Here is a 13,099-nt window from a genome sequence, read left to right on the forward strand (position 1 = left end):
TCTGTGGCGGAACTTGCGAGTTTTGTTGCTTGCTGTTTCTCATCAACAGGTCAGACACTTTGCTATCTGCTTCTACAACGCACACACACAGGTCTGTTTGACACACAGGTCTGTTGGATTGCAAGCTCGTAATCATCGTCGGCTGGCGAGGTTGTTTTGTATTTCAAAGAGCCCAGCAAAGCATATTGGATTGGGCGGCGTTTAAGCGTTCATGTAAGAACTGGCCTCGATAGTCTCTGGCAACTCAGGAACGGCCACCTCGAACCTGCTCTGAATCTGCTTCAACACCTCTGCATCCTCATCGCTGCTAACAAACATGATGGCCAAACCCTTGGTACCAAAACGACCAGCCCTACCAACTCTGTGCAAGTAGCTATCAGCATCGCTAGGAGTGTCGTACGAGATGGAAACGTTGACACGCTCGACATCGATACCACGACCAAAGATGTCAGTGGCGACGAGAATACGCTTCTCGAAGTTCTTGAACTGTTGGTAGCGCTTGATACGTTCCTCTTGTCCAAGACCACCGTGGATGCAGATGGAAGGGAAGTTGCATTCGCGCAGAAGCTTGTCCAGTTCGTTAGCGCGCGAAATGGATTTGACAAAGATGATCACTTGGTTGAATTCGAGCGAGTCGAGCAGATCGTTGAGTTTGCGGTTCTTGGCCGATTCTTCGAGGCGGACGTAGTGCTGTTGAAGACCGTGCAGGGTCAGCTTGGTTTCGTCGTCGACGTAGATTTCGAGGGGCTGCACCAGTGAAAACAAGCAAGGCAAGGATGTAGAGAAGGTGTGTGAGCGTGATCAAGTCGTATGTTGGGGTCGATTGACAAGCAAGGATTCCAGAGTGGACTCACGTTCTGCATGAACTTCTTGCAAGTGGGACGAACTTCTTTGGCAAGGGTAGCAGAGAACATCATCACCTGCTTGTGGTGAGGAGTGGCCCTGAAGATGTCCTGAACGTCCCTGCGCATATCGACCTGCTCCAGGATCTTGTCACATTCGTCAATGACAAAGTGCTTGACGCCAGAGACCTTCAAGCTCTTGTCACGAACGAGAGCGTTCATACGACCAGGGGTACCGACAAGGATGTGAGGGCACTTGGACTTGTCCTTGAGCATCGCCTGGTTCTCGGCAACCGGGGTACCACCGTAGATGACGCCGGTGCGGACATCGGGCATGTACTTGGTGAAACGGTGGTACTCGTTGCGGATCTGGTAGGCGAGCTCTCGGGTGTGGCAGAGAACAAGGACGGAAACTTCACCGTCAACAGGCTCGATCTGTTGAAGGGTAGCAAGGACAAAGACGGCCGTCTTACCCATACCGGATTTGGCCTGGCAGACGACGTCCATGCCGAGAATGGACTGAGGGATGCATTCCTGCTGGACTATGTGCTCGGAAGGGAAAAGTGTGGCCAATCGAAAGTGGCAAGGGGAGGGGGGGTTGATTATGGAGGACAGCGGTTGAGGGGTTGAGGGGTTGAGGGGGTGTGTAATTGTGTGAGTGAGTGAAACATGTTGCTTGCTGTACTTTGGGATGAATGCAAAGGCGGAGACTCACCTTCGGAGGGGTGCTCGAAACCGAGATCGGAGATGGCACGAAGAAGCTCGGGCTTGAGGAGGAAATCACGGAAACCTGTAGAGTGGATACCGACGTAGGATCCCTGTTTTGCGCCAAGAGGCGGGTATCGGCAGCAAAGGTGCGAATGACACGAGCGCGTTGACGTGCGTGGACAGGAGATCGTTTCGTAGCGGTAGTTGCAGTGCGTTGAAGAATGGGGATGTCGTTAAAGTTGAGCGAGGCTATCCTTGTGGATCATCGATTGGGACGCCAAGTGGAGAAAAAGATGATGCTTGCCTTTTTGTCTTTGTCGGCATCCGCAGTGGCAGCAGCGGCAGCGTTGGTAGTGGAAGAAGGGGCGACGGCGACCTCCTCCTCGTAGTCGATAAGACTATGTCACCGATGGATGAAGGGGAAAGAAGAGGCATCGCGGCGATGGACAGCCAAGAGGTGGTCGGATAGCGGACAAGGTTAGTTATGCATTGATTCATTGAAGGTCAATTGCAGTTGCGAATTGCTGGCTTGGCTGAGAGAAATTGGCGCGTGTAGAGGGCCGAGAAGAGGAACACTCACTCTTCGTTGTCGATGGCAGACATGATGGCTGTAGTACTGGTTGTTGCTTGTTGCTTGTTGGTAGGTGGTGGTATATGCACGAGAGACGAGAATAAACAAGAGACTGAAACCTGTGTGGAGAAAGAAACGAGTGCGCGGGTAATGAGAAAAGGTGACGACGGTGGTGGTAATGGTGGTGGTGGTAATGGTGGTGGTGGTGGTGGTGGTGAGGAGGATGATCGATGTTAGAAATGGATGGACTGAGCCAAGAGGGAAGAAACGCGCTTCGAACTGTCAAAAGCGCACTTTGTTTTCTTCCGGACGCGTCCTGCGCACCAAGTTATCCAACACACTGCTCAATTGCCTGCGCTTTTACACCGCCATTTCACGCCGAGTGATCGCGTCGGTCAAGCGCATTTTGAACTCGATCTCGGCTGTTCTCGTACGAGAGACTTGCCGGCTCGCCTCCTGTTGAAAGTGCAAAATGGAGGCGAAAATCAAGGCGGCGAAAATCATGGCGGCGAAAATCAAGGCGGCGAAAATCAAGCGAGAAAAAGGGCAGCCCCCGATTAGACCACATCGGCTTGAGAACTTGGACGATGCCCGCCCTCGGCTTCTTGGGCGGAAAGCCAAGAGGACAAGCTTGAGCCGCCATCCGGTTTGATTTCCGGACTATTAGCCGAAGGCCAGCATTCTTGTTGGAAGCCTCCTTTACTCCAGCTCAGCTTCTGCCTTTGCCGGCAATGAAGGAGGAGAAAAGCAAGGTCCGGAAAGCCATCGTTTTGAGGTCACCTGACTGACTGAGCAAGAGTGCGAATTACTTGAAAAGAGCAACTCCATCTTGCTCCTTCACCACCATCACCGCACATGCCTCCCTCAAGCAAAACTCCCGATCCTCGTACGCTCACAATGGCAAGGACACTTCACGAACGATACCTTCAGGAAAAGACGGTCGCCATCGTCGGCTGCCCCTTCTCGGGCGGGCAAAGGCGTAAGGGTGTCGACACAGGCCCTGTCTCGCTCGTCTCGGCTGGTATCTGCAAGCAGCTCGAATCGCTTGGTTGGAAGGTCGACTTTGAGGGACACCACTCGTTCGACCACCACAACGAGCTGCTCGAACACGATAGCGACATTGGCAACATGAAGCTTCCCCGCACTGTTTCGGCTGTCACAAACGAGGTTGCCGAGACCGTCGAGCGGCACGCTAAGCAGGGCAAGCTCCCCTTGACTCTCGGCGGTGACCACAGTCTGGCACTCGGCACGGTGACCGGCTCATTGCGCGCTCATCCTGAGGCAGCACTCATCTGGATCGATGCTCACGCCGATATCAACACGCCCGAGACCACTGAATCGGGAAATCTGCACGGCTGCCCTGTCTCGTTCTTGCTCGGGCTGCAAGGAACGGATGTGGAGCCCTTCAACTCGTGGGTCCCCAAGAAGCCTCTCTTGCGTCCTGACAGCTTGGTGTACATCGGCTTGCGAGACATTGATGCCGGCGAGCGCAAGATCCTCAAGGAGCACAACATCAAGGCCTTCAGCATGCACCACATCGACAAGTATGGCATCGGCAAGGTCGTCGAAATGGCCCTCGATCACCTCAACGGCGCACCAGGCAAGCGTGAGCGTCCGATCCACCTCTCGTTCGATGTCGATGCCCTTGACCCCAGTGTCGCGCCCAGCACAGGTACACCCGTTCGAGGTGGCTTGACTTTCCGTGAAGGTCACTACATCTGCGAAGCTCTCTACGAGACGGGTTGTATGGTTGCGCTCGACTTGATGGAAGTCAACCCTTCTTTGCTCCAAGACGGCGATGCACAGCAGACGATCGCAGTTGGATGCTCGCTCATCCGTGCTGCAATGGGCGAGACTCTTCTTTAGGCATCTATGCAGCTCTTTGTCTTATCTTTGTCGTGTGCATCTGTAATATAGACAAGCTACGATCATCTTTCAACGCAACCAGCATAGCCTTGACTCAAGCCTGGCCTCGCATTCATTTCACACTGCTACCGTCTCTTGCGCTCGCAACGCTCGCAACGCTCGCAACGCTCTTCGACAGGAGTATGGATGAGTGCGGCATAGACGATGATAATGATGATGATCATGATGATTTGCGATCTGAGCAAAGTCGAGCCAAAGTCTCCATCCCTTTTCTGAGAAAAGTGACAAAAGCAGGAGCAGACTTAGTCAGAGAGTCTGAGCTCAGACACTTTGCCTTGCTTGCAAGCCATCACCTGTTATAATAAAGGAGACACTCGGCGACGATGATCGGGAGATATCAGCCAAAGTACGGTGTTCAAGCTAAAGAGCAAAACACTATACTATATTGACATGCTAGAAGTGAATGTGGCGCGAGCCTCGAGCTCCCTGCTAGACTTATATACAAACGTCTGGCACATGCCCGACTGTGGGCGTATCCTACCTAATGACAGTGTGTAGCAACGAGTGGGACATGGTTGCATCACGTGATCATTCATGAAGGCGTGCGCATCTGGGCTGGACTCAAAACAATCGAATTTTTTTTGCTCTGCTCTATGAAGAGCAGAGCAGAGACACTCTTCACCAAGACTCTCTGTTTTGTCACTCCTCTCTTAGCTACCATCATCTCCATCATCACCAAGCCAGGTGCACTATTAGCTGCCTGGTTTGTTTTTCTTGGGTCCTGTGGTATCTTGGCCAGAGCCCCTTGCTCCTGATCCTGCCTAGTGACACCATGGCCCAGCCTTGGACCATCTCCTTCTGACAACTGTACTTTTTGCCACCTGGTGTTATGATGGCTAACAAGGAATGACACTGCCACTCCTGCAGACATTCCAAACCACTCTCTTCTTTTGTTCACCAGTGCTTTCCTGACCAGGTCACTGCTTTGTGCCTTGACTGCTGAACTGGGAGGCCTCAAATGGCACACACCCCCTCCTGGGCACCTTCTCAGCCACCCTTGCAGTACCCAGACACCTCCTCATTCTTGGGGTTCCCAGCCCCAACTCCTCTCCCTTCCTTTGCAGTGTTGCACCCCCCATTCCCATGGACCTGGCACCAAATCCTATCATAGCACAATCTGCCACCACCCCAGTTCTTGACCCTGTGCTCTTGGCCCCTCCTGTGCTGTTGGCAGACACCTCCCACAACTTCATGACCCACTCCAATTTTTCTGCTGGTATTGGTGAGCTTTGTCAGTTCCTACAGGATGAGATTGTCTCAGCCATCCACATGGTCATGAGTGCTCTCCCAACATCACAACTGGCCCCCACACTCTGAGCCCCTTCCACAGATGACCCTGCTGCACTGTTGGCCCCCCCTCCTGTCCAACACCTACCAGTCCCTCCCACATGCATCGGTGAGTACTGTCAGCGGTCGCGCACCTGAAACCTGAGATCAGTAGTAGTATCAGTACTATCACCGATTCTGTCGAGTTATGCGACAGCACTAATGGTATTTCGATTCTTAGTGAAATATGCAACAGAGCCTTCTCTGTCACCTTTCTCATTAGAATCTGTAGTTGTATTATCATTATGACAGATTTCAACTAACTGCTGTGGACACTCCATCCAGAGGTAGCTCGGCATGATCAAACTATAATATGACTCTAAGTGAGCTTGATATTGACACCAATGGTCTGGTGTGAGTATGGATTGTTGATGCCAACATGAGTGTCCAGTGTGTCGACTAACACTTGAAGTGATCCCCAGGCTGCAGTGGACATCTGCCTTCAGTTCTATGGTTATCTGGACCACTGGTTGCTATGAACCACCTTCGGACATCAGGAAACAGTGATACAACACATGCACTTTGATGAGGAGCAATCTGTTGATTACTACTATGTGTCAGGGGTCTCGCGCCTGAAACCCAGGTCGGTCTGTCGAGATACTCGGTGACTATCAAACTGTGCGACAGCTATTGTCTTGGTATCGGTGACTATCAAGTTGTGCAGTGACAGCAGGTGGCGTTTGTTGTATATACTATTGTAGGTTTCGGCTGACCTCTGTGGACACTCCGTTCAGGGGTAGCTCGGCACGATCAATATCAATGTTATGATGACACCAAGGTCTGGTGTGAGTGTTGATGATGATGAGGTTGATGGTGTTGGTGATGAGATTGGTGATGTCAATGATAATGAGGTTGATGGTGTTGGTGATGAGATTGGTGATGTCAATGATAATGAGGTTGATGGTGTTGGTGATAAGGTTGGTGGCGTCAACACGAGTGTCCAGTGTGTTGACTTGATGCTTGAAGTGATCCCCGGACCACAGTGGACTACTGCCTTCAGTTCTATCTTGATCCGGACTGCTAACCTGCTATGGGCGCCTTCGGACGTCAGGTAGTGGTGATACAACACACACACTACGATGAGGAGCAACCTTTGATGGATTGCTGCTATGCTGACTGAAACTAATATATACTTATGCTGAAGTGATAACTAGTTATGGTGAGTAGAGTGGATGAGGATCCACTCGACCTATTGATGATGAGAAAGCATGGTTATATACCTCTTCTCAGCATCGCCAGTGATGCTGCTCCTGCTCTCTCTCCAGAGAGTACCTTCTTCATCGAGTACTGCTCAGGGGCCTCTCCTGCTTGGCACCCCTGTGCCTCTTGAGCTGTGTCGACACCTTCGACACTGCTCCTCCTCCTCATGACCTGATGTCAACCCTTCGACACTGCTCCTCCTCCTCATGACCTGGTGTCGACTCCTTCGACACTGCTCCTCCTCCTTTGATCAGTGACAGTTCCTTTGGCTCTTGTCTCTCGAGCCCCTGAGTGGTAACCATCTGCATGCTCCTTGAGCTTGGTCCTCTTCGTGGCTGTGCCTGCTCCTTGAGCTTGGTCCTCCTCGTGGCTGTGCTTGGCCCTCCTTCGCATGTGAGTCCATAGGAGTCCATGGTCTCCATGGAGACTGCACTACGCTCTCTACTGATCTCGACTAGATCTTCGATACCTGTGCTCCTTCCATATGAACCCATGACCCTCCTGCTTCTTGAGCATCCAGGCCCATGACAGGTTTCAGGCGCGAGACCCCTGACATCCTGCTCCTCTTGAGGGGCCTTTGTCCCCTGTTAGGCATTGCCTTGCCCTACTGGCACCAACCCCTTCGATACTGTGCTCCTACCGTTTGCTCAGCATAAGGGTTATGCAACACTGCCCTCTTGCCTACATGCTCTCCTTCTGTCTGATGTGTGATGCCCCCTTTTGGCACAGCTCCCTCTCAACTTAATTGTGTGAATTCCCTTTGAACCTTGTGACCATACCCCCTGGTCATGTGGTCATGTTGGCACAGTTCCATCTCAACTTGTTTGGATCGGCCAACTAGTTGAAGCATGCTGATCTGACTGACTCTGACATTGGCACAGCTCCAAATACTTGTTTGGATTGGCTGACTAGTTGAAGCATGCTGATCCGGCTGACTCCGACATCGGCACAGCTCTGAATACTTGTTTGGATTGGCCAACTAGTTGAGGCATGCTGATCTGGCTGACTCCGATGTTGGCACAGCTCCGAGTACTTGTTCAGATCAGCCGACTAGTTGAAGCATGCTGATCTGGCTGACTCTGACTGATCCCATGAGATCGATCTGGATTCCCAGGGTTCGATCGATCTCGTAATTCATGTGTGCTGCCAACTGTCAGGGGTCTCGCGCCTGAAACCCAGGTCGGTCTGTCGAGATACTCGGTGACTATCAAACTGTGCGACAGCTATTGTCTCGGTATCGGTGACTATCAAGTTGTGCAGTGACAACAGGTGGTGTTCGTTGTATATACTATCGTAGGTTTCGGCTGACCTCTGTGGACACTCCGTTCAGGGGTAGCTTGGCACGATCAATATCAATGTTATGATGACACCAAGGTCTGGTGTGAGTGTTGTTGATGATGAGGTTGATGGTGTTGGTAATGAGATTGGTGATGTCGATGATAATGAGGTTGATGGTGTTGGTGATAAGGTTGGTGGCATCAACACGAGTGTCCAGTGTGTTGACTTGATGCTTGAAGTGATCCCCGGACCGCAGTGGACTACTGCCTTCGGTTCTATCTTGATCCGGACTGCTAACCTGCTATGGGTGCCTTCGGATGTCAGGTAGTGGTGATACAACACACACACTACGATGAGGAGCAACCTTTGATGGATTGCTGCTATGCTGACTGAAACTAATATATACTTATGCTGAAGTGATAACTAGTTATGGTGAGTAGAGTGGATGAGGATCCACTCGACCTATGATGATGAGAAAGCATGGTTATATACCTCTTCACAACATCGCCAGCGATGCTGCTCCTGCTCTCTCTCCAGAGAGTACTGTCATGGGCCTGGATGCTCAAGAAGCAGGAGGGTCATGGGTTCATATGGAAGGAGCACAGGTATCGAAGACCTAGTCGACACCAGTAGAGAGCATGGTCGTAGTGCAGTCTCCATGGAGACCATGGACTCCTATGGACTCACATGCAAAGGAGGGCCAAGCACGGCCACGAAGAGGACCAAGCTCAAGGAGCATGCAGATGGTTACCACTCAGGGGCTCGAGAGACAAGAGCCAAAGGAACTGTCACTGATCAAAGGAGGGGGAGCAGTGTCGAAGGAGTCGACACCAGGTCATGAGGAAGAGGAGCAGTGTCGACAAGAGGCACAGGGGTGCCAAGCAGGAGAGGCCCCTGAGCAGTACTCGATGAAGAAGGTACTCTCTGGAGAGAGAGCAGGAGCAGCATCGCTGGCAATGCTGTGAAGAGGTATATAACCATGCTTTCTCATCATCATAGGTCGAGTGGATCCCCATCCACTCTACTCACCATACAACTAGTCAATACTTTAGAAACACAAGTACTCATTAGTTACAGTCAGCATAGCAGCAATCTATCAAGGTTGCTCCTCATCGTAGTGTGTGTGTTGTATCACCACTACCTGACGTCCGAAGGCGCCCATAGCAGGTTAGCGGTCCGGATATAGATAGAACCGAAGGCAGTAGTCCACTGCGGTCCGGGGATCACTTCAAGCATCAAGTCAACATATTGGACACTCGTGTTGACGCCACCAACCTTATCACCAACACCATCAACCTCATTATCATCGACATCACCAATCCCATCACCAACACCATCAACCTCATCATCATCAACACTCACACCAGACCTTGGTGTCATCATAACATTGATATCGATCGTGCCGAGCTACCCCTGAACGGAGTGTCCACAGAGGTCAGCCGAAACCTACGATAGTATATACAACGAACGCCACCCGCTGTCACTGCACAACTTGATAGTCACCGATACCGAGACAATAGCTGTCACACAGTTTGATAGTCACCGAGTATCTCGACGAACCGACCTGGGTTTCAGGCGCGAGACCCCTGACAAGTACCCTCTTCATCAAGTACTGCTCAGGGGCCTCTCCTGCTTGGCACCCCTGTGCCTCTTGAGTGGTGTCGACTCCTTCGACACTGCTCCTCCTCCTCATGACCTGGTGTCGACTCCCTCGACACTGCTCCTCTTCCTCAGGACCTGCTTGCCAGTGTCCTAGGACTCTTGTCTCTTGAGCCCCTGAGTGGTAACCATCTGAGCTTGGTCCTCTTCGTGGCTGTGCCTGCTCCTTGAGCTTGGTCCTCCTTGTGGCTGTGCCTGGTCCTCCTCGCATGTGGCTCGGTTCTCCTTTGCATGTGAGTCCATAGGAGTCCATGGTCTCCATGGAGACTGCACTACGACCATGCTCTCTACTGGTATCGACTAGGTCTTCGATACCTGTGCTCCTTCCATATGAACCCATGACCCTCCTGCTTCTTGAGCATCCAGGCCCATGACACTACTCCCCTCTTAAGAGCCGAGCTCCGTCGAGGCATGCTCTGGTCTGGTCCATGCTGACTCCTCCTCCTCCTCCTCCTCGACAACATCGCCAACATCATCCTTCCTCCTTCTCTCACATCATCCTCCTTCCTCTTCCTCTCTCTACTCCTCCTGTTCTCTCCTCCTTTCTCTACTTTGTCTACTCACTCGTCCCCCCTCCGACACCTCATACTCCTGGATGAGGTCGGGACAGTTGAGGTTCTCTACTGGTTCCCATGAAGCAGCTTCTTCTGAGTACCCTCTCCACAACACCTTGTACTCTGTAGTCCCATTGTGTGAACGCTTGTCGATGAGTGCTTCGACTTCGAAGTCGAGGTCCTCATCTGGAAGTGATGGTATGGTGGGCTGTTCAGCACGTTGAGGAAGAGAACTTGTTCTTGCTGGCTCGAGCATGGAGACATGGAACACATCATGCACCCTAAGGTTTGCTGGCAATGTGATTCGATAAGCTTGGTGTCCTACCCGTTCCTGAACTGGGTAGGGTCCTGCAAACCGGGTGTCTAACTTGGGTGTGGGTCTCCTTGTCTTCCAGTTTCGATGGTTGATATAGACCATATCACCCACCTTAAACTCGATGTCCTTGTGCTTCCTGTTATACTGGTTTACTGATCTACGTTGTGCCTCTCTGATCTGCTCCTGGAGGTACTTGCAACGCTCCTTTCCATCCATGAGGTACTCGAAGCGACCTGGATCATTGACTCCTAGTCATTGAGGGATGTCAGGATGAGCTTTGGGGTTCCATCCATAGCATGCAAAGAATGGTGAGACACCAATGCTGTTGTGGACCGTGTTGTTGTATACAAAGGCCGCAGTGTCCAGCAGGTTGGCCCAGTCATTCTGCTCATAGTTGCAGTACATCCTGAGGTATTGCTCTATGACCTGATTGACTCTCTCTGTCTGACCATCAGTTTGAGGATGGTAAGCTGTGCTAAGTGAGTGCTTCACACCCATTTGCTCTGCAAATGCCTTCCATGCTCCTGATATGAACTGCCTGCCTCGGTCCGAGACCATGTGATCTGGATATCCAAAGAGTCTAACCATGTGTCCATATAGCAATACTGCAGTCTGTTTGGCCATGACTGTCTTATGGGTTGGAGCTAGTATAGCAAACTTGGTTAACCTGTCGACGATGACTAGGATAGAGTCATAGGTCTTGGAGTCATACTTCTTCGATGGTGGTAGTCCTTCAATGAAGTCGAGGGATATGGAGCCCCAGGGCCTGTCTGGTGTTGCTAGTGGCTGTAGCAAACCATATGGACGGTGACGAGGAGCTTTGTACCTAGCACATACAGGACAACTTGCTACATAGTCTGCAATCCAAGCTGTCATGTTTGGCCACCAGTAATGTCGTTGAGCTGCCTTGATGGTAGCATCTCTTCCTACGTGTCCAGCAGTGATACCATCATGGCATTGGGTCATCACCATGAATCGCAGATGCTCTACAGAGAGAGACTGTCCATCTACCTCTTTGGCACTCCTTGAGTGTCGGTTGTTGGTCCTCCCTGGCATGATCACTTTGGGGATAACCAACCTTCCTCCACTGTACCATAGGTCGTCCTTGAGTTCGAAGGGCTTCTTCCTATGTATCTCCTGTAGCTCTTGGTCTAAGGGCTGGAAGATCTTGACCAGGTCTCTGAGACCTTTTGATGCTATGGACTCCATCGAGAGCATAGGGGCCACCAGGGTCGAGTCATGGTCTGCTGTCTCCTTGAACACTCGAGGAGGCAGTAGTTGCCTCACATTGTGATCCTGCTCTTCACCAGCTGGTTGCATGTCTGTCCTTCTGGTGAGAGCATTGGGTTCACCACCTTTGTCTCCTGGTCGATACTGCAATATGAAGTCGAAGTCTGCTAGTAGTATGGCCCATCGAGCCTGTTGACCTGTGATGCGTCTCTGTGACTTGAAGTACTTGAGGGCTTCATGGTCAGTGAGGATGACCAGTTGGTTCGGTAGTCCAGCTAGCATGTGTCGCCACTGAGTAAGGCAGGCAACCACAGCTAGGAGCTCCTTGTCATGGATTTCATAGTTCTTCTCGGCAGAAGACATCTTCCTAGAGTAGAAGGCCACTGGATGCCATCATCCTTCATGCTCCTGCTTGAGTACTCCTGCTATAGCAAAGTCACTTGCATCAGTCTCCAACCTTGTTGGAAGGTGGTAGTCGAAGTGCTGAAGCACTCCTGCTGATGTGAAGGCCTGGATGAGCTTGTGGAAGGCCTGTTGGGCCTCCTCTGGTAGCTCGAACTTCTTGAACCGTTCTATAGGCTTTACCAGTGCTGTCAAGGGCTTGGCTATGCAAGCAAAGTGGGCTATGAACCTTCGATAGAAGTTGGCAAAACCCAGGAACCTCTGGATGTCATGGATTGACTCCGGCATTGGCCACTCCTTGACAGTGCACACCTTTTCTGGGTCCATCTCTATGCCCATGCCCGTTGGCTTGATGATGTACCCCAGGAACTCGACTGTCTTGGTGTGGAACTCACACTTCGACAGCTTAGCAAAGAGCCTGTTGCTCCTTAAGCGAGTGAGGACCTCAGTGACATGCTTCACATGTGCTTCTTCAGTGTCACTGAAGATCAGGAAGTCATCTAGGTATACTACCACATATATCCCAATGATGTCTCGGAAGATGTCATTGATGAATGACTGGAAGTGAGCTGGAGCATTGGCTAGGCCAAAGGGCATCACTAGGTACTCATAGAGTCCCAACTGAGTGCCAAAAGCTGTCTTCCATTCATCTCCTTTAGCAATCCGGATGAGGTTGTATGCTGCTCTAAGGTCTAGCTTGGTATAGATCCTTGCCTTCCTGAGTAAGAACAGCTGCTCCTTGATGAGGGGCAATGGTGCCCTGTTCTTGACAGTGATCTCGTTGAGACCTCTGTAGTCCACACAGAGTCTGAGACCTCCATCCTTCTTTGGTACGAAGAGCACTGGTGATCGTGCCGGGCTCTTTGATGGTCTTATGAACCCCTTCTCGAGGTTCTCATCCAAGTATCTCCTCAACTCAGACATCTCCTTGGGTCCCTTAAGGTATAGGGGCCCTTGAGGTGGCTTACCTCCTTCTATCAACTCGAGGTGGAGATCATGCTCGGTATGATGGGGCAGCTTGTCTGCTTCCACCTCATCAAACACATCTCGCAGGTGTTGGTATGGCTTTGGTATGTCTGCAGCCATC

General features: G+C 51.4%; 2 protein-coding genes across 2 annotated transcripts; one reads left to right on the plus strand and one right to left on the minus strand.

The window, feature by feature from the left end:
• Nucleotides 1–201: 201 nt before the first annotated feature.
• On the minus strand, nucleotides 202–2,153 carry UHO2_06025 (putative ATP-dependent RNA helicase; the record flags this gene model as incomplete). The annotated part of the gene is made up of 5 exons (XM_041557739.1): nucleotides 202–747; nucleotides 855–1,384; nucleotides 1,558–1,660; nucleotides 1,855–1,948; nucleotides 2,131–2,153. The coding sequence occupies 5 exons, from the start codon at nucleotides 2,151–2,153 to the stop codon at nucleotides 202–204; spliced, it is 1,296 nt and encodes a 431-aa protein (XP_041413673.1).
• An 865-nt stretch (nucleotides 2,154–3,018) lies between these two features.
• On the plus strand, nucleotides 3,019–3,987 carry UHO2_06026 (putative arginase; the record flags this gene model as incomplete). Its single annotated transcript, XM_041557740.1, has 1 exon — nucleotides 3,019–3,987. The coding sequence occupies one exon, from the start codon at nucleotides 3,019–3,021 to the stop codon at nucleotides 3,985–3,987; it is 969 nt and encodes a 322-aa protein (XP_041413674.1).
• Between the last annotated feature and the right edge of the window lie 9,112 nt (nucleotides 3,988–13,099).

The sequence above is a fragment of the Ustilago hordei genome, assembly GCF_900519145.1.
Source record: "Ustilago hordei strain Uho2 genome assembly, contig: UHO2_contig_16, whole genome shotgun sequence".
Taxonomy (NCBI): domain Eukaryota; kingdom Fungi; phylum Basidiomycota; class Ustilaginomycetes; order Ustilaginales; family Ustilaginaceae; genus Ustilago; species Ustilago hordei.